The 22049-nt window shown below is 43.3% G+C and overlaps 1 protein-coding gene across 3 annotated transcripts in view; it reads left to right on the forward strand.

Moving 5' to 3' along the window:
- LOC136576960 (uncharacterized) overlaps nucleotides 1-22049 on the forward strand; it is an 80468-nt gene that overhangs the window by 15989 nt on the left and 42430 nt on the right. For 2 of the 3 annotated variants that reach the window (XM_066576629.1, XM_066576631.1), the window contains 14 exons: nucleotides 1667-1840; nucleotides 1952-2163; nucleotides 3442-3539; nucleotides 4922-5019; nucleotides 8022-8204; nucleotides 8573-8626; nucleotides 11839-12029; nucleotides 12774-12862; nucleotides 12981-13093; nucleotides 14835-15002; nucleotides 15653-15855; nucleotides 18228-18328; nucleotides 18535-18647; nucleotides 21793-21972. In XM_066576629.1, the coding sequence (XP_066432726.1) occupies nucleotides 1667-1840; nucleotides 1952-2163; nucleotides 3442-3539; nucleotides 4922-5019; nucleotides 8022-8204; nucleotides 8573-8626; nucleotides 11839-12029; nucleotides 12774-12862; nucleotides 12981-13093; nucleotides 14835-15002; nucleotides 15653-15855; nucleotides 18228-18328; nucleotides 18535-18647; nucleotides 21793-21972 (1977 nt within the window). The remainder of the gene's footprint in view (nucleotides 1-1666; nucleotides 1841-1951; nucleotides 2164-3441; nucleotides 3540-4921; nucleotides 5020-8021; nucleotides 8205-8572; nucleotides 8627-11838; nucleotides 12030-12773; nucleotides 12863-12980; nucleotides 13094-14834; nucleotides 15003-15652; nucleotides 15856-18227; nucleotides 18329-18534; nucleotides 18648-21792; nucleotides 21973-22049) is intronic. The other variant, XM_066576630.1, reaches the window with a different exon arrangement.

The raw sequence follows: 22049 nt of genomic DNA on the forward strand, positions 1-22049 counted from the left end.
TCGCATCTGGATTCAAATGCGGAAGCCTCTGAGAAGATGTTGCATCTCCCCTCACCGATTGCATTGGTGAGGGGAGATGAAACTGCCACTTTTTTTAAGAACTTTTACGTGATCGCCATTATGCATTGGATAACGGCGATCACGTGACCAGTAACCGCATACCGCGGCTCCCTGTGACATCTCCAGGCTCTTGGCTACCTTTGGTAGTCAGCTGCAGGGAGATTTTAAATTTCTTGGGCAATCTTTCACTTTTGCGCATGCGTCCGCCATCATGCTGACGGGCGCATGCGCAGAAGCTGGGGTAAGGTCCACGGATCAACATCCCACCAGGGAACAAATCCGGGACCTTGGGTACGTAATTTCATCCCCCCTTACGGATACGATCCGTAAGGGGAGATGAAACTTTATCTTTTGAAACTTTTTTTTAACTTTTTAGTTTTTTTTGTTTTTTTTACTTTTTAACTTTATATGATCACCGTTATCCGATGGATAACGGTGATCATATGACTGGAAACCGCATACAGCAGTCCCCAGTCATATCTCCCTGCACTCGGCTATCTGTGACAGCCGGGTGCAGGGAGATTTTGAATTTGCCGGGCTCGCCGGCCTTCTGCGCATACGCGCCACATCGGCGCATGCGCAGAAGCCAGCGGAGGGTCCCGACACCGGCCGGAGGACATGGAGGAAAGAGGGTGAGTATTTTCACCTCCCCTCATGGATCCGATCCATGAGGGAAGGTGAAGCTTTTCTTTCTTTTACTTTTTTCTTCACTTTTCCGCGATCGCCATTATCCATTGGATAACGGTGATCGCGGTACCGGGGACCGCTCACCGTGGTCCCCACTGACGTCTCCTGCCTGCCGGCTACCTACAGGAGCCGGGAGCCAGGAGATTCTAAATTTCCCGGGCCGCTGACGTAATGCCGCCTGGCGCGCATGCGCAGAACGCCGGCTTCGGGGCCCAGAGGACCAGGCGAGCGGGGAGCAGTGCGGCTGACCCGGGTGAGTAATTTCAACTGCCCTGATGGATCCGATCCATCAGGGCAGCTGAATCTTTAACTTTTTTTGCACTTTTTAAAACTTTTATGCGATCGGCGCTATTGGATAGCGCCAATCGCATTGCCGGGGGGGGGGGGTGTCCCCGCAGCCCGTGATGACAGCTCCATGCTGTCGGCTACCTGTGGGCACCGACAGCATGGAGCTGTCACGTCCAGAGCCCGAGGGGCTTTATTCTCTGCAAGACACATGTTTTTACGTCCTCAGAGAATAAAGCCCACTTCGGGAGGACGTAGAAACACTATGGGCTGGTCGTTAAGGGGTTAATATACAGTATAGTGTTTAAATAACAGTGCCGCAAAATGTAAATATCCACATACAGTTCTCAACTAATACCAACCCACAGAGACCATATAAAAGCTCCATACACAGAGGAGTGTGATACAAATGCTATACAATTTATGGTGGTAGCAAGCTTAGGGTGCAAAATCATTTGCCACACCCCTTTTGGGGTAGTTATTGTGCAGGTCGCACACCCCTGAGGCTGGCACTGCCTCCAGGAATGACGGATGATTGCATGGGGATTCTCAGGCTGCAGTCTCAAAAGGAGTTTACTTCATAGGACACCCCTATAACGCCAAGTGCATTGACCATCCTTTTTTTGTTCCCTAGTTTGGATCTTTGTATAAACTTAACATAGACCAGATTATGGGTGTTATCAAAGACTGCAGATTATTCGATTCTGCATCTCCCGAAAACTATATGGAACGCACTGAGCTTCTGATCGCTGACATAAGAAGTAAAGGATTTGTCTACTGTGGAGAATTTTTGCAGCAAGCAAACATGGTAAGTGATGTTTTGTAGGACAACACAATGAATTCTACCCACGTGAAATCTTGCTATGTTCATCCATTTTGAATATTACGCTATAATGTGTCTCTTTTTCTTCCTTCACAGTATTATGGCCCTATACCCAACGAGGACGTCCAATACGCCCTATTAACTGTGTCTATGGACCTGCTTTTAAATCAGTATAAAGTGTTTGAAGCTCCCATCCTCACTGAATGGTTCACGCAAAAGATGCAAATTTGTCTGCCTTCGATGACTGCTGATCTGCTTACACGGCTGACCTATGTTTTGGTGGGAGGCTGCGCCAACATGAGAATCATGTAGGTAACATTTGACTTGACGTAGAAAGGTTGTAGAACATAACATGAGGTGTCAAACACATCAGGCATAGTTTCCTCTTAAGCCACTTACAGGTTTTGTGCAAGGAAATTATTAGTTTTAAGCCTTCCTGGTTGATAGAAGACAAAGGTCCAGCAAGCTTTACTTCTGACTTCTTGACCCTAAGAAACACAAACCCCAAACCCATAAGGCAGTTCACATTAATGGCATGCACTGGGCGCAATGACTTTTAGCCTCATAATATGGACACCATACCAGAGCTTTAATAAAAAGTGAAGAGAACACATCCATATGGAGACTTTCAAGGGAGCATTAAAGGGGTTGCATCGAACCAGAAATAAAAAGTCCCTGGGTCCAGCACCGCTCCTGTCCAAGGGTTGTCTGGTGTTGTAGTTCAGTTCCATTTAAGGCTGACTTCACATGGGTGTATCTGTGGATGCAAAACTTGTGCATGCAGTGAATAGAACCTATTGATTTCAATGGGTATTTGCATATTTTTAATGCGTGTTTTTTTTCAAACTTACGAAAATCACGTTTTTTCAGTAGTAAAGATAGAAAAATCAAACTTGCGCAAAACTCGCATTTTCATGCCAGAGCGATGTTTTATTTTTAATACAGCTGATGAAGGCCAATTTGACTTTCAATTGGGCGGTTTCATACAGGTGCCATGTGGAGGCATCCGGTAAAAAAGTGTTATTTTTGCAATGGCAATGTATTGGTGACAAATACCAATAAGTGAAGTAGCCATCAGCTTTGAAAAGGGCTCACCATGTTTTGGCCTACCAACAATGGGCTTGGTTTTATGCATCGCACTTATAGCTCATCAATTCAATATAACATCCGGGCTGAGATACAATTTGCCAACAGGGGGATTAAAAAAGTTAATTGCAGAGTCTTCTGGAGCATCGGGCAATTCTTGTGCTGACACCAGACACCGGGTCCCTTTGGGTGGCCATGCACACCTTGGCAATCTCAGGGGGCCTCCAAAAAAGACCCTATATAATAATCTGCCACTAAAGTGAAGTTGGAAGATTTTTAGAGTGGCGAAGCTCTAAGTGAAATCTAAAAAGTGGTTAAAGTAACAGCATGTTAAAGGGGTATTTCAGCTTCAGCAAAAAAAAAGTTCTACAATTTTCCAAGATCTCTGCTTGCTGTTATTAAAAATGTCATTGTTTACTTCCGTGGGATACATGTCTGTCCACGGTCATGTGCTTAACACACCTATTATAAAACAAATGTTTCTTGTGTTTCCCCTTTAGTGTTGATGGATTTGACGAGGTCTTTAGGTTCATGGATGATAAAGCAAAGACTGCTGTTGCAAACTGGATCACAAATATGTTTTCAAATTATGCAGATCGTAAGTGACCTTACTTAAAGAAGATGTCCCATTTATTTCATCTCACTATTGTGTATTTGATCTCAGGCGGAGATAACGGTTTTATAAGTTTTTTTTACAATGTTGTGTCTGTTTTGCTTTTCTTAAGCCTTCTAGAGGGCAGCCATAGTGGACGCACATTCTTCCCTCCTGTTTTGTCTGCATAGGCAGTACAGCGGGTGTGTTTGCTTTATGACTACTGCCATGAATAGCTGTTAATGGACAGAAGAGTATTGGCAGATTGATACAGCCTCCAGGAAATGATAAAGTATAGCTCCTCCCTCAGAGACGAGAGAGTAACAGGGAATCTACATGCAGGCTCTTATATGTGTTTATAGAGTACAGTATTACTATAGTGCCTTCTTCAGTCTTCCAGCAATACAACAGAGCTATCATTAAAGGAGTGTTCCCATCTCAGCTAAACATGGCCGTGATAGGAACACCACGAGACGTCCGGGCTGAGCTATGCAGTTTCTGTAACTCCCATAGAAGTCAGTGGGAGTTATGCAAACAGTGTAGCACACAGTATACTGCGCTGTATCTGCAGCTCCTGAGTTATGAAAATAGTGTAGCTTGCTGTGCTACGCTGTTTGCTTAACTTTCATTGCGTTCTCTGGGAGTTACAGAAACAGCATAGCGTTGGGTATTTGGCTATTTCCATCCACCAGACCACCCCCAGCCACCACATTCAAGAAAGCCACGGGCTGTGGGGGCCCTAACGTATAATGGTTGTGGGTTCCAAATGGGGGACCCGAAACTATTTGACTTTTATGGCATAGCTTGTGGATATGCCATAAATCTGAGTTGGGAACATCCCTTTAACTCTCACCCCCTAATGATAACGTGCTGACCCTGCCTTCTAATGATTTTAATGACTCTGCTGACCATGTCCTCTATTAATGAGATGTCTCTACTGACCTTGTACTCTAATGATGCAATGACTCTGTTGACCCTATCCTCTAATGATGAGTTGCCTCTGCTGACCCTGCCCTCTCATGATGAGATATCTCTGCTGACCCTGCCCTCTAATGATGAGATATCTCTGCTGACCCTGCCCTCTAATGATGCGATGACTCTGCTGACCCTTTCCTCTAATGATGAGATATCTCTGCTGACCCTGCCCTCTAATGATGAGTTGCCTCTGCTGACCATACCCTCTAATGATGAGATAACTCTGCTGACCCTTTCCTCTAATGATGAGATATCTCTGCTGACCATGCCCTCTAATGATGCGATGACTCTGCTGACCCTTTCCTCTAATAATGAGAGGTCTCTGCTGACCCTGTTCTCTAATTATAATGAGATGGCTGATGGCCCTGTGTCTTTACTAAATAATGTAAGTTTCCATACTTCTCTTTTTACAGAATGTATGACCGATAAATCGCTAACTGACAACTGCCAACAGTTTGTGGGATATGTCAACATGTCTAGGATATACGAACTAAGGCCTACATTCAGTGTGGTAAGAACTTCAGATAGATAAAATGTCTCCATGCAATGACGACTAATTCAGTACCGAAACATTTATAGGATGCCTAAGCTTTTATAGAATACTATCAACAGTCAATGTTTGGTCCAATGGTCTGAAAATGTAGTTTCAACTGAAAATTTTCAAGGCATCCTACACTTACCATCAAATTAATTGAGCCTCTTTCCTATTGCATAAAGGAAATCCATGACTGTGATAACGTCATAGATTAGGTATGCTTTACTGTACAAGCAGTGAGACCATAAAATTTACTGCTCCACAATCTTGTCATGGGTGCTTTGAACAAGTTCAAAGGGGGTTTAGATGCCTTTTGTGAAAGTTATAATATTACAAATCAGGGTACTCACACCTATACTGCACAAACAATCGTGTGAAATGGCAATTTTTCATGTGCAGAAGACCTGAGCTTCATGCGCGTGTAAATCACCTATTTACTGGATCAGCTGCTCCAGGAGGAGAGAGAAGAATCCCACAGGGCTTTGGGATTTCCCTGTAGCAGCAAGAGAGAGACAGAGAACGGGGCTATGGGGGATTAACACATAGCCCCGCTTTCTCTCTTCCTGCTATGGGTTAGTCCCCCATAGCCCCGCTCTCCCTGCTCTAGGGGATTAACCCATAGCCCCACTCTGTCTCTCCCTGCTATGGGTTAATCTCCCGTAGCAGCACTCTGTCTCTCCCTGCTTAGGGGGGATTAACCCATAGCCCCGCTCTCTCTTCCTATTCTGGGGATCCCTGAGGGATATCCCCATAGTGCAGAGAGAGGGGGCGGGACTAGAGACAGGGGAAGGGGCTATAGGGCTTCTAACAGAAATTCCCCATATCAAAGATAAACGGGGGAGGGCTAGAGGGTGGATCCCTCTAGCGCTACCCCTCCTCCCACGACCTGTAATCTAGCCCCCCTCTCGCTCCCTGCTATAGGGAAATCCCTTGGAAAGAGAGGTGGAGGGTGTCCCCTACTGCCCCTCACTGCTGGGGAATTGCCCAGCAGCAGGGCTGGAGGAATATTTTGCTGCTTACATGCTGCCAAGAAGCTCATTTAAATGTCCTTTTGTTAATTCCTGTTAGTCCCCGCAGGGATTAAGGGAATCCTTGTGGGGCATCCCCTCATCCCCGCAGGGACTAATAGGATTTTACAGCTGAACATTTAAAATGTGCTTCTGGGCAGCAGGTTATAAATATCCTGCTGTAAGCAGTGGGGAATCTTCTTTTCCTGCGCAGCTCAGGTCCTATCTTTTCACGCAGTATGGACCTTAGGCTGCATTCCCACAAACGTATATCGGCTCGGTTTTCACGCCGAGCTGATATACGTCGTTCTCCTCTGCAGGGGTGGGAGGATGGAAGAGCCAGGAAAAGGCACTGAGCTCCCGCCCCCTCTCTGCCTCCTCTCCGCCCCTCTGCACTATTTGCAATGGGGAGAGGCGGGACAGTGCGGAGCTAATTCGGGAAATTTAGCCCCGTCCCACCTCCTTTCATTGCAAATAGTGCAGAGGGGCAGAGAGGGGGCGGGAGCTCAGTTCCTGCTCCTGGCTCTTCCATCCTCCCCCCCACCCATCCCTGCAGAGGAGAACGACGTATATCGGCTCGGCGTGAAAGCCGAGCCGATATACGTTCGTGGGAATGCAGCCTTAGATGTGGGTATTGTAGCCACACATGTCCTATCTTTAGCAGGTGTGAGCATTTTACGCTTCTAAAATTCTTTCATGTGAACACTTCTATAGGAAACAATTGTTTCCTATAGGAGCACTTTCTGTGCGCACCTCTCATACGCTTAGATAGCGCTCGTGTGAAAGAGGCCTAATTGTCATATTTGGAGACTAGAAGGAATTTGTCCCCTGATATGGGGCAATTTGCTTTCCTTTAGAGAAACACTGCATGGTTGTCTGTTGGACCTGATGGAACTGTGTCTTTTAACTGGTGTTGGTCTTAGTTTCATTAGGCCCAACAAATGAAATAATTCTGATGGTTCTCTGCCCATCTATGCAGAACATGCGCACATCCACTTGTATTTACATTGTAAGGCTATAACACAGGATGCATCTTAAGGTCTAATAGGTTATTTGCGCATCATCTTGTAGACACTAGTGGCTTTTTAAGGACTCCATAACTAGTTCCAAATGGGGTTGAATTCAGCTGGACATTTGAGGTCCATTGTTGTGCCCGAGACGGGGTCCATCATAGGATCTTCTGATACTCTGATTGGCTCAGCTTTGTAACAAAGTTAATGACCTTATGTTTTCAGATTGTCCTTTTATAAAATGTACCCAAATTTTCAACAAGTTTTCTAAAACATACCAGGTTCTCATTACCCTCTCATTTTCTGCTGTTTGCACTCTGCCTCTTGTTTTTAAGTTCTAATTTTCAGGTAATCTTCCCCATGTTTCTGCTACCCTGCTGTTTGCAATCCACTTTCAGGCAGGGAGTATGTCACAGGTATGCCATTCTGCTACTAGTTCACTGTCCTGTACTCCTTTCCCCTTACTTCCAATGCTGTATTGCGCGGTCTCTGGTCCAATAAGCAGGCAAGCAGTATCTGCTGTCCCAGAATGATTATAGGAGTATGACATCAGAGACATTCCGGCCAAATGATTAGTAAACCCAGAGTAATATGCATGCACATGCTATAACATTAGGAGAAGCAGAAAATGTGGAGATTGCTTACACTGTGTATGTCAGCCTGTGAGTGCAGGGAAGTGAGCCTGTGACAGTAGCCTCTCCCCAAAAGCTAAGAAAATGTCCCAATGTCCCAGTTACCACAGAAGGTTAATACTTAACAACAGGCATTGGATTGCAGATGATCTGGAAGGGATATTCCTAGTGGCAGCCATTTCAGCCTTGATTTACAGTAATGAAACAAAAACATGTAATAAACGTATATTATAAGATTGATAACACACACAGGCTAATAAATGAGCATAAGTTGTCTGAAAAGTTAGTGCCCCTTTAATGATCTTTCTATTTTGTTTCCTTTTTTACAGATAGGGATGAGCTTGGATGGATTTAATGGTGGGCAGTTTGCTGCAATAGTGATGAATGAAAAAGGCGCACTTAGCAATATAGAAACCTGTAGACCAATGTTTACAAGCATGAAGCAGAGACGGAATGCTGGGGAAGAGTTGGAAAGGTTCTGGTTTGGGCTTAATATGATGATGAAATTACAGGTAATAATTGGAAGTCATTGTGTTGTGTCATTTAATTGTACAAATGCCATTTCAGCCTTACTGGGCAATCCTTTCTCTGTCTAAAACATTGGTGGTAACTGACAGCTAATACAAAAACAGAGATGAGTGTGCAAAGGATTGTGGGCGATTTCACCCTTTGCATCAACAAACAAAAAAAATAATAGAAAAATATTACAGTAAACACCCATATGATTATAACCAAGAAAACAGAGCAATAGGGTAGAATGCTGCTCTACCATTGTAGCATATGAGGGTTGCAGCAGGCTTACTGCAGTTTGCCATTGAGCACAATAATAAGCACGTTTATAGTTGAAAAAAAAAAACCTCCAAATACTGCCTTTTGATAGGAAAGAAGAAATCAAACACCTCCCACAGGGAGACGAAGGAGGTCTCTTTCCCAGGTAAGATGTGGTCTCATCAGCTGTTTATCATCAGGTTCTACATGGGGCCCTATGTTTCTCTATTAGTTCTTTTGTATTGTATCTATATTGGAGTTACAGTAATACAAAAGAATGCGTTTATGACTGTCTTACCTTGTAAAGAGATTTCCTTCCAGCAAGAGGGTAGCAGGGAAAAGGTTTCTTAATACCCTTTGAGCTGATGAAGGCCCCATTGCGGTTCCTAAAAATCAGATTATCTATATTTTGTGTATTGGTCATTGGATTAATATTCATATTATAAACTGTCTTAATAGTAGCAACAATTATGATTGATATAAGGGTAAGGTATCTAGAGCTTCAACCAGCCCTGCACCTTCTTGATGCCAAGGAATGTTCTCCACATCTCAGAACGATGCCATGCAATTACTCCAAATGTTTGATCTCACAATAATTATTGGTCAACTTTTGATCAGTTATTGTTGACAAACATGGTTTGGGATTGTGCCTTCATCATAAACAAAGCAATTATCCCAAGGAGAGACTCGTTTGCAATAATTACAATCAACCTCTGAAAATTAATGCATGCATTATTTATAAGGAGTAATCACATCATCCTGATAGTCTAATTGGCTCTTACTGTTTAACCTGTTTGACTGGGTCCATTGTTATGGTTAACTTTACAACTAACTGGTATCATGGGCTTGACTGGGGTTTCACTGGTGAAAAATGTTTATACAAGTACTTAAGACATCTAAACGACATATTATACAAAATAAACATTACAACAGATATAGATAACAAGTAAGCCCCTAACACCAATCTCTGCTTCTAAGCATTGGCTTAACGTTTAACACAAACCTGTTCTGTATTAATTAGGAGCTGTATAACAAATATGTAAAGTTTAACAAAGCCAGTAAAATAGGTGGCTAAACCTAATGGCCATAATGAGTTTGTGGCCCAAGAGGTCACGTAGAAATCAGCATTTTATCCAATATACTTCTGTATTGGTCCTTAATATTCACACTACTCTCCACATGGTAATGTCTCTTTGGTTTCCATACCACATTGACTTCACAGCAGACTGAGGCTTTATATACAGCTATCTGACCTTTTTTAGGCTGCCTGTCCACGGGCGTTTTTGCATTGCGTTCCCCACAGCGATAATCCGGCCACGGGGAACGCAGTGCATACTTTCCATAGCGTTACTATGAAAAGCGCAGCCTCCCTGCCCACGAGCGGAGAATCATAGTGATTCTTCGCTCGCAGGCGGCAAAAAGGGGTTACAAGAGATCAGCCAAAAAGGTCCTACCAAAAACTTCTTGATGTCATATTTTTATGGGGCTCCAAACCCAGGTTTTGAAGCGTAGCTTGCTGTTACCGTCAGCTTCATTTTTCGAGTATTTTAGTCAATGGAAAAGAAGCCAGTAATGCAACACCTGATAGACTGCAGGCCAGGCACAATAGACCCTAGTAGACCCTAGTAAAATGCAGGGGGTCATACGATAATTTGGAGGAGCTACTTGTTCAATGCAGACTAAGGCTAGGGTCACACAGGGCGGATTTGTTGCGGTTTTGCTGCAGTTTTTCCGTTGCAGTTTTGACGCAAAAGAACTGCTTCTGCGGCAAAACCGCTTCAAAGCTTAATTTGGGCTTGCGGAGTTTGCTGCGGATTTTCGTGCGGCAAAATCCGCAAGCGGTTTTTTCAGCAGCGCTTTTTTACTTTTGTCGCGTATTTGGTGCAGTTTTGGCTGCGTCCATAGAGGTCTATGGACAAAAAAGCGCTGCGGAAACGACCAAAGAATGAACATGCTGCATCTTTTAAAACCGCGACGCAGTTGCATTTCCGCACTGCGGCTGTGCGGAAAAAATCCGTCCTGTGAGAACAGCTTTTTGGCAAATCTCATTTGTGCTGCATTGCACTGCAAACGCAGCGGTTTTGCCGCAGTGCGGATATGCAACGCAATCCGCGGCAAATCCGCCCTGTGTGACCCCAGCCTAATAATGCAAGACCCTCACTTAACCCAGCCGAGATTGGGGAGGAGTGACTGCAAACAAACATTCTGCACATGTGAACGGATACCAAAGACACCATCCACTGATAGGTGTGCCACACCATACAGGAGTGCGCCACCTACTGGCAAAGCAGCGGATCGCCCTGTATCTCCACAGTGGGTCACACTGGCTGACATCATTTTACTAGAGTCCACGGTGATTGTGCCCGGCCTGCAGTCTATCAGGTGTTGCATGACTGGCTTCTTTTTCAGTGAATAATGTCCTTATTTTTTCTCTCACCTGTTATTTTTTTTTCCATTTTTCGAGTAGATTTGACCTGCTTTTTTAGTTTTTGTTTTTTTTTAATAATCAGAACATCTAAAGATATAAAATGAACCGGTTAAGTGTTACACAAACTGTCCACTTTGCATGCGGTGCTATCTATGGGCTCTTGCTAGAACTGGCTATTCTGACTTCAGTATTGGTACATATGGATTTTGGAGCAAACATAATTCTTATTGCCTGGTGAGAAAGGATTGTCTGAGTAACTATGAAAAGGCAGAATGAAGAGTCGGCACAAGAATCCCCAAAGCGAATTCTCTTAGGGAATTTTTGTTGCATTGTCCCTAATAGGAAAATGTTTATAACTGAAGGTACTTGTGTTATGGTGGGTAATCCAATGCTTGATGCAAGCTGGTGAGGGTACAGTCCCCTTTATGATTTGGATTTTAATGCTAACACATACTGTATTGCAATAGATTTGTTAAAGTGTATTGAGAGATGCTGTTCATTTACGTGTTTACGGCAACTTAACAGCAATGCTCCAGCGTGACGTTAGTGTGTGTGTCAATGCAGACACAGATACATGCCTAATACATTACTACACACACTCACGCTGTACATGTAAACATATATACAACACTTGTACGCTAACACACGCACACTCTCATGCATACGTACACCCATATGCACCCACACTCATACGTACTCACACATTCTGAAGGCGCTCACAAACTTTCTAGACATCCCAGAGGATAATGGCTCCCAACCTATTTTCTCTGGAGTCGGATGATTGCACTTCAGTAAATCCACATTTGTGTGTGGTATATAGTTTAACACGTATCTCGGTGAGACCCCAACTAGCTCTTTTATTACATGACCAGTAAAAAAAATTCACATATCTTCAGGTTTGTAGAAAAAAATGTGTATTTTCATCAAACACATTTCTCTCTTCCGTGTAGTTCTCCGTATGGACTATGGAGGTGAAATACTTTATGCTGAAGGAAACAATGGATGTGATCGGATCCACACTTATCACAGCAGATCAATGCACTATTTGGGTTGACAGATTCACCTATGTGTTATATTTGTTTGACGAAGGAATCTTTGCCCAATTTCCACTGAACATGGATTGTGGCAGCAGAAAAGTTTTGTAAGTGATGCTTATTATAATAAGTTATTGCTTATAAGGTTTTTTGTTATCGTTTACTTATCCACATATCTCAGATTTATATTAGAAATCATAGGGCATCATCCATCTAATTAGATATAATCAGAAACAAAATGCCAGGAGAGGCCTGTATAATCTGTGCCCCCCACCCGCACCCCTCTTACCAGGTCTAGCCTCAGCTTCTTGCTAGTATTGTAGTGACTTGCAGAAGACGACTCCCATCTATGAAGAAGAGGAATTTCTCCACCATGAGTTGGACCCCATAGCAACAGCAGGGATATTTATATTGTTCGAAAAGCAGAAGGTTTCTTCCAGCACTCATATGTAATTAAAAACAAACTTTTTATTATAGAACCTTTAAAAGCATCTCCATGGAAGCAGAAAAGTAAAAAGGGGAACGCTTTTCCATGTTTCAAGCCTCACAAACTGGGCTCTTGCTCATAATTGACTATTTATATGGTTTATATATACACTCTATGGAGCTTTATAGGGTATCTTCTCAGGATTTAAGGAAAAGAAAGTGCTGCAATACAAGGATGTAGCATTGGGGGTCAAGAAGTAGTAGTTACCCCTGGGCTTTAGAGCCTGGGATGGCCCAAGGGCCCATCCACCACATGGTAGGTAGGGGCCCCGTTACAGACCTTGCTTTAGCACAGATGTGACTGACCTGTTTAGTGTGAGTTGGTACATAAACCTTGAAGTAAAATGCTTCTTGTCCTTTTACAGCGTAAACGCTCTGAGAGATAAGTTTCCCGAAGCTACTCTAGAAAGCAAGCAAGCTGTCTTTATGTTCATATCCACGTCTGTGGAAAACAGTAAGTCAACCGTACCAGCTGATGGTATAAAAATACAAGTATTGACCCCATTTTCAATCATCCCCCGTGCCGTGATACTCTAGGATTAATATTTGTTTTTGTTGTATTCTTCATGCAGAATGCTACGAGTCAGAGAGCAGCACTGGGCGCTATATGCAGAATGCCTGGGGAAGTTACAGCGGTATGGCAGCTTATGCACAGCTAAGCTATGGCTATCCTCTATTTGATCCCGTAAGTGTTGATGTATATGGCCAGCATGGTGAGATGCAAAAAGTTCATGAGAATTCCACAAATATTCTCCAAATTAACCCCTTGGGGACGAAGGCTGTTTGCACCTTAATGTCCAACTAATTTTTCAGTTTTTTTTCATCGTCGCATTCCAGGCGCTATAACTGTTTAATTTTTCTGTCCACGTGGCCATGTGAGGGCTTGTTTTCAGTGGGACAAGTTGTATTTTTAATGGCATCACTTTTGGGTACATATAATGTATTGTATAACTTTTATTTATTTATTTTTATAGGGGGAAAAAAGAAATTCTACCATTTGTTTTTTGTATTTCATTTTTACGGCGTTCAGTGCACAAAATAAATAATGCGATGACCTTATTCTCCGGGTCAGCACGGTTCTGGCGATACCAAGTTTATACAGTTTTTTTGTTTTGCTATTTTTGTACACAAAAAAACACTTAAAAAAAAAAATTTGCTTTAGCGTTGCTGCATTCAAGCAGCCATCGCATTTTAATTTTTCCATTAACGGAGCTCTATGAGGGCTTGGTTTTTGCAGGATGAACTATAGTTTCCTTTTATCCAATTTTTGGTAACATGTAACATTTTGATTGCTTTTTATTTTTTTTTAGAGGCAAGATTAACAAAATATGCAATTCTGGCATGGTTTTCTACTTTTAACGGCGTTCACCGTGCAGTAGAAATAATATGTTACATTAATTCTGCAGACTCATACAATAATGTCAATAACAAATTTATGTAGGAGTTTTTTGCAACTTTTTCACATTTAAAAAAAAAAAAAAAAAAGATTTTTGTTTATCACTGCTTTCAAAGTCCTCTAACATTTTTCTTTCTATTTGCTGTGAAAGGGTTTTTGTTTTTTTTTTGGATCAGTTGTACTTTTTAAGGGCACCATTTGTTGATCCATGCACCGTTTTGATCACTTTCTATTCCGTTTTTTGTAAATTAGTTATTTTCAGCATGTTTTTTGTATTTTTTTTTCATGACATGCGCTGTACGGGTTAAATAATGTACTAACCTTTATCTTGGGGTGATTATGAACACAGCGATACAACATGTGATCTTTATTTCTTTTTACATAGTAAGGGCTCATGCTTATGACCGTGTTTTTACCGAGTATTACATGTACGTTGCACTGCCTCATGATACGCGATGAATGGAGTCAATGAAAGCTAATGGACTTTCATTGATGCATGCACATCTGCGTGAAGACACTGCGTATCGATATACATGAGAAATAGATCGCAGCATGCTCTATTTCTCTGTGGACCACGCCATATACCTTGGTATAAGCAGCATATGAAATGCTGTACATACGCAATACAAAAAAAGTCACATTGCATTTGTCTGTACGCTGTGGTAGGAGACCCAATGTTTAAAAAATTGGTAAAATGTGTTGTAAAGGGTTAAACACCAGCGATCCAAAGTTTCTTCGGTCCCCAGTGTTAGAACAAGTGCCCAGCTGTCATCCAACAACCGAGCACCCGCTCCCCCTAACACGGGAGTCCCGCCCCAAGCTTCTAATGCAGCCACCGTCAAAAGACATATGGGAGGTCGTGAAGGGGTTAAATAAGATTTAGACTTTTTTTGACCTAGAGCTTTGCTTATTTTAATTTGTGATTAAACTGTCTGACTGAAGGAGTGAACACATTGTATGCAAGTCATTATAGTTCTTCCTTTTAATGGACTTATGGAGTATTGTTTCCAAATTTCTGTTTTTCTTGTAGATGGTGATTCTCCCTATATTTACCGATGTTCAGCTGGGATACATGATGTTTGTTTACAAAGTGTATCAGAATGTAGAGTACGCTAAAAATGTTATAGAAGACTTGAAGACCCGTTCATTTGAGAGTGTGCTAATGTGTTTTGGAACCTTCACAAAAACAGCCGAGTCGGTAGGTTACACAGCAATACTCTTTATGACTTTAAAGGGCAGCAGAACTGGGCATCATTAAAGGGAACCTGTCATCAGTTTTTTGGCCCTAAAGCCGCTGACATTTTGCTTTTCCACTTGTTCAATGCTTGACTGAAATGTTTCTGAAAAAACAACGGAGTTAGATTTAGCCTGAAAACTTACTGTTAACACATTGCGCCCTGTATGCGCCTGTTTTGAGCACTTGGGCGGTGCTGCTGGCTCTCTAAGTCATTGCGTCACGGCTGTATCCATGCCCAGTCTGCTTCTTTGAGACCTCTCAAAGCTCCTGATGTCAGCAATTAAAGATGTTATACGAAAGCTTAGCTAGCCATTGTGGCCATTAAATTGCTCCCCAAAGTAGCAATTAATGATTCAGACGAAAACCCCGCCAGAAATAGCATTCTACAGTCAGGGTCCAAGGAAATGTGTCACAGGATCTCTTTTGACGCTGCTAAATGGCATCAAAGTGCAAAGGGGCAAGTGGACAGATATTTTATAGTTCCATGCCACTTATAGTAGGTACAATAGTGTCTTCTAGTCTTGCATTACTATGGTATCGCTATATTGTCCTAATGGGGTCTTGAATATCAAGAATGAATTTAACAGATGTTTTTGTTCGGTTTTCTTCAGCAAGGTGGAATCAGTATCGACCAAACTGCAGGACGGGAACTACTTGGCAGTTTCTTAACCGTGGCAAACGGCAGCTTATCAACATACAATGCAACTCAAAAAAGAGACTTGATAGAATCCAACCTTTTCTACCTCATACCTTGCTTCACTATGGAGACTTTGGAGATGCTTGATATCTCTGACTGTGACGCACTGGAGGAGATGTAAGTGATGTGAAGGCTGTATGTTTAGAACTGTTACACAGAAACGAGAAACTGAGGGTATAGTCTAATGCAAGCATAGAATTTACTCATACATGGTACATAAAGTCATGTGACCATACTATATATGTGGCCCTATTAACAGACATATATATCATTGAAGGGCCATGTCTCATTACTTTCAGTCATTTTTTTTAGTTCAACTTTACTCAAGAACCCTATTGAGGCAGAAATCCTCAAAACTGCATCTGCTATAGGGCTAATATAAATCGGAGGGAGATTAGAACCAATAAAGTGGATACAATGCAGGGCTATAATCTGAAAAAAAACATAGCTGCTTTCTTCCAAAAATGCTGTCATACCCGTCGACTGGTTGTGTTTGGTATTGCAGCTCAGATAGAGAAAGAACTGATCCAGGGTGATAAACAAATTTCTAAACACAAATAGCAACAATATTAGTCCAAAATGCTCAATTTGCCATAAAATTGACTTCTTATTGGTCCTTAATTAGATACAATGCTGTTGTTTACAAAATGTGATTTAAAACCACTAGGTGGCAGCAAAGTGCATTAGATACATATTGGAGACTCCTCCCTCATCAGTAGTGTCTCAGTTACAAGCTAGTATAATGTAACTTCATAAACCCAGGGAATCTGCCCCGTCTGCCCCAGTCCCCTGAAGATGCAGTGAAACATGTTGGGGTTGGGGTGGTTTAATATTTGGTTTTTAAAGGGGTTGTACCAAGATTACAAATTCTCTAATTGGATAACTTGCTGATCAGCTGGGGTCTCACAGTTGAGATCCTAGTCGATCTCAAGAACGAGGGTCTAGTGCCCCCCTCTACTTGTTACTGTGGGGTCGCTTCTCCACCAACAGTGACGGCACTGGCCAAGCATGTGCGGGCGGCGCTCCATTCACTTAAATGGGGAAGTATCCGAGCTTGCTTGTGGTGCCATTAAAAGTGAAGGGAGTTTTAGTGTGCTTGTGCAACCAACACTCCCTTCAGTTTCCTTCTCACTACTGGGGATGCAGAAACCCTGTAGTAAAAAGGATGGGGGGGGGTGCACAGGATCTCCGTTGTCCAGATCGGTAGGGGTCTCAGTGGAATACCTTGTAATCTTGGTCCAACCCCTTTAATTAGCTAGATAGGGCAGAGCTCAGCTATGCTATTAGAATCATGCTTACTAGGCAGCGATTCCCTGGGCTTATGAAGTTACATTATACAGTAAGGCTGGGTTCCCACATGCCGGATTCCCGATGGAAAACCGCGAGATTTCCACCAGTAGAAGCGCTGATTCAAAACCCGTAGCACTTAGCCATGGGTTTTGAAGTGGCCTGGCCGCTCGCTCTTCTGCTGCGGCCAGCGCTCCCATAGAGGAGAGCTCGACCGCAGCGGAAGAAGAAGAAAGATAAACATGTTGCGGCCAGCGAATCCGCGCGGCAGTGCCGGTTTCTGCCAGCTTTGTCGCAGCGGATTCGTCGTCCTCTGTGGACGAGATTTCTGAGAAATCTTGTCCACATGGCTGGCTAATTCCGAAATTAGCGTCCGCAGGTGGATCTGCCGCAGCGAAATTCTGGACGGAATTTCTGCAGCAAATCCGCCCCATGTGAACCCAGCCTAATAGCTTGCATCTCAGAAACTACTGATGAGTCTTACTAATATTTATCTAATGCACTTTGCTGCCACCTAGTGGTTTTAAATCTCATCAGGGCGGCAGAGATGGCTTCATCTGATTGATTCACACTGGGAGTTTGTCATCTTAGTACAGAATAGTACTGCTAACTGGACTGCGGCTGTAATCACTATCATCAACTACAGTGGAATCGGCGTGGGAAACAAGATAATCATGTGTGTAGTCGGCGAGGTTTAGCAGTCAGAAGATGTGAGAGGAGAATACTACGCTGTCTGAGATGCATCTGCCGGGGATTATGGGAAATGTAGCTGAAGCAGTATACAGGAAGGTTGCAAATAGGATGTAAACTGTGCACAGGGGATTCCTCAGAATGAAGAGCAGAAAGTCAGGAGGAAAGATCATGGATGGACTTACTATAGTACAGTGTGATGATTTATGGTTATTTGGAAATTCGACTTTGGTCTTGGACAGCCCTTTAATTCTGAAATAGTAGTGAGTTATGTCTTAGAGTGAATGGTAAATTATGGATTTATCTTGTTGCTTATTGCTATTGTAGCTCATTGACTTCAATGGAGCTGAGGTGCAATACCTAACACAACCCATGAACAGGAGTGGCGCTATTTCTGAAAGAAAACAGCTATGGTTTTCTATTTCTGTACAACCCTTTTAATTTAGGTGGCTGCCTTGCTTTCGTGGAACACTGTTCTTTGACCTTCATGTCTTTTCTTTTGTTCTTTTCAGGGTAATACCATTAAACGAACAATTCTCTAGCATTAGTGATGAAACCAGAAGCATGATGGCAAACTGGATTCTTCAACGTCTCCAAGATAAAAACCTCCAAGGTAAATGTTGTGGTGAATTACTATCTCCAAACGGCATGTTGTGTTAGTGGAACATTCACATATCAGCTATAGCGCACCTTCCAGACTCTTGGGCTAAACATTTTGGTTGGGATATCTTTGTGGTTGCGATCATTTGGAAGAGCTAAATGCTAAATAATTCTAACTGTTTATATAAGTTGCTCACTGTTGGGTTTGATATCTTTCAGGATGTGTCAGAAGTTCAGATACAGCAGAAGAATGGAAGAACCGTGTGTGCATGCAATTCTTTAATGATATGAAAATGGAGACTGTGTTTCAGGTTTATCCAACTTTTAACGCAGTAAGTCATTCTGCTGTAATAATAATGAATTACAGACGGGGCAAATTTTACCTTGATTGTGATAGCATGGCTCAGAAAGTTCTCTTATCGTAACCCAATGAAAGCCAAAAGCGATTCAAAGTGTAAATAAACCTCCCTGATAGCACGGAACACTGTGATATCACATCGCACTAGGGGTCAAGCTAAAGAGTAATCTATCTGTTAAGGGTGGGTTCACACGAGCGTGTATTTACAACATTGCATTCCCTATGGTGTGTGCACATGTCCGTACTTTGCAGGCGTGTGCCTGTAAAGATAGGACATGCGTCCACCATTGGGAATGCATGCATTGTTTTCAATGGAGCCGCGGCGGCTCCATTGAAAATAATGGTCTGCCGGCACCCTGCATTCTTTTTCAGGGAAGGGCTTTACATATAAGCCCTTCCCTGAAAAAGAAACATTTTAGTGTAAAAAAGCAAACAAAAAAAACCTTGCCTCTCTGCCGCTGCCGTGACCCGCACGGGCATGAAAAACAGATCCTGCTGTGGCACCCCGTCAATGGATTTCAGGGAAGGGCTTTAAACATAAGCCCTTCCCTGAAAATCCAAGAAAAGAAGTGTAAAAAAAAAAAAACCATACTCCCCTCACTTCAGCTGCCGGGGCTCAGCCGCGACTTCTGCCGCTGTCCTTGGCTCTGTAGTTCTCAGCTATCAGCAGCCGGGAATTTAAAATCCCCGCCTGCTGGTAGCTCTGATTGTGATTGGCTGAGCGCTTCGTAAGCCCTTCCCTGAAAAGCCATTTAAAATAATGTAAAAAAAAAAACAATACTCACCTGCCTGGGCTCAGCCACAGATGTGTCAGATGTAGCAGCAGGGAATTCTTTTAACTAGCGGGGGTGAAGGAAACATCTGTCACATGCAGATGTCCTCCTCATGCCGGGGTCACGGCAGCTGCGGAGAGGTAAGGTTTTTTTGTTTTTTGTTTTTTTTTTTACACTAAAATGTTTCTTTTTCAGGGAAGAGCTTATATGTAAAGCCCTTCCCTGAAAAAGAATGCAGGGGGCCGGCAGAGCATTGTTTTCAATGGAGCTGCCGGCAGCAGCCGCGGCTCCATTGACAACAAGCACGCAGCTGTGTTCATGCGTGTTTTTGCTCGTACCTAGGTGCGGACGTATGTACGCACCTAAGTACGCACAAAAACACGCTCGTGTGAACCCACCCTAAGATGAATATTAAAGGGGCAGTCTGCTTTGGACACCATCTATTTCGTAAGAGGGTCTTCAATTGATAAGCTGATCACAAATCCCTCATGGCTGGGTCAGACGAGTGGAGATCCGCGTGTTTTTCCGCGCGGAAAAAAAAACGCACCGCGTGTGTGGGCAAAAATCAGCACCTACCGAAGACAGAACATTTAGGCCCCCTGCACACGGGCGGAAATTCTGCGGCGGGATTTTCCGCAAAATTGCCGCCCGTGGAAGCTCCCATACGATTGCGTTAGAAAGCGCAATCCAAGGCAGACGGCCGGAATTTCTCACGCAGAAAACAAATCACGGCATGCTCTATTTCTCACTCCCCCGGCCTCCGACTGCGGTCTACGCATGCGCCGGCTGCCCGGCAGCCAGCACAAAAAAGATCTGGAGCCGTGGGAGAAGGTGAGTGCCGTGCTGGTCTCTGCAGGGGTTCGGGTTGGGTCCCGCTTTGATAATTCTCGCAGCCGGATCTGACCCAGCCCTCTGCAGGCGGCCATAGGTGGCAATGGACGTGGTCATGCAGATTTTTTCCCGCACACAGTGCGTTTTTTTTTTTTCCATGCGGATCTCAGCTCGTTTGACTGAGGCCTCAGTGATCAGCTGTAATCTTTGAAAAGGTTGTTCCCATCTTAGTAAAACATGGCCGTGATGGCAACACTGCTTCATTTGAGGGGGCTGGATGGTTGAGATTACAGAAACAACCAAGTGGGGGCTGGGCTATACTGTCTGCATTACTCCCAAAGAAGTCAAGGTGAGTTACACATACAGTATAACACAGCAAGCTACTTTGTTTCTATAACTTGGGAGTTAAAGGAACAGCATAGCTTGCTGTGCTATGCTGCTTGCATAACTCTCATTGACTTCTATGGGAGCTGTGAAAACAGCAATCTCCAGCCACTTGGCTGTTTCTGTGATCCCAGCCAACCCCGACCATCTCGTACAGCTGGGCCAGGGGTGGTGAGGACTAGAATAGAAGACATACCTTTCTGACTTTTATGGCATATCCATAGGGTCCTGAATATGGAATCACTCTCTATTAGGGCTGTGATTTCAGGCCCTATGCTGTCTATGTATTCCATGGACAGCAGATGGCCCCATTATAGCCTATGGGGCTACGTGCATAAGCAGTTTTTTACACAGAGTGATGGTCCGTGTAAAAAAAATAAAAATTGTTGCATGTCCTATTCTCGTCTGCTTTTATGGATGCGATTGGAACATGCAATGGGCACTGTCCATGTAGATCAGACAGTACACAGATGAGTGTCTGTTTGCTGTCTGATGCAAGTTTTGCCTGAGATTCTCGCAACTTACAATATGGCCGTGTGAATCCAGCCTTAGGGTGGTTTCACACGGTCATATGCGGTTTTCCGTGTGACTCAGCGCAACTTATTTGCGCTGTGAACCAGGCCTGGCGTATTTTGCAGTCCTTTTTGCGCTCGCAGGACATGTTCATCTGTGCACGCGCCCCCATTTAAATGGCCATTTAGCCTAATAAGTTCCAGATGTGTTCTTTATCTCATGGAATTGCACAGCGTATTACGCACCTCACATAGACTTCTGTGGGGAACCTTGACAACAAACAAAAATAGAGCGCGTTCTACTTGTTTGTGCACGCGATAAAGGTGCAAGCAAAAAATGGAAATGTGCACGAATCCATTGAAATCAATGGGTTCTATTCTCTGCGTATTGCACACGTACATTTTTGCACGCCCAAATTCAGCTGTGTGAAGGAGCCTTTAATGTGGAATAAAAATGCATTTAAATTGAATGAGTTAATTGAGAATATGACCGTTGAGTGCATTATTATACTTATAAGTGGGTCAGTGGGGTGGATATACATACATTTAGATCTGATGGATATCCGCACAAAGGTTAAAAAACAATTAACTGCAAATATGATGTATCTTCACCTACCAGCTTTCAGTCATCAATGCACTGAGCACCATGCAGAAGGCGGATTATTTTGTCAGCTCAGACGTCATGCAAAATCTTACTAAAACAAATATTGTGTTGGATTCTCTGCGAGGACCGAACAACATGGTATCTATCAGAGAGATGTTCGAATTTATGATGCAGGCTAATGCACGTTATACAGAGGTAACAGTTCTACTCTCATGTAATAATGGATCCTTAGAAACTTCATAATAAACGGCATCCGGAATAATGCTAAGATC

The sequence above is a fragment of the Eleutherodactylus coqui genome, chromosome 8, assembly GCF_035609145.1.
Source record: "Eleutherodactylus coqui strain aEleCoq1 chromosome 8, aEleCoq1.hap1, whole genome shotgun sequence".
Taxonomy (NCBI): domain Eukaryota; kingdom Metazoa; phylum Chordata; class Amphibia; order Anura; family Eleutherodactylidae; genus Eleutherodactylus; species Eleutherodactylus coqui.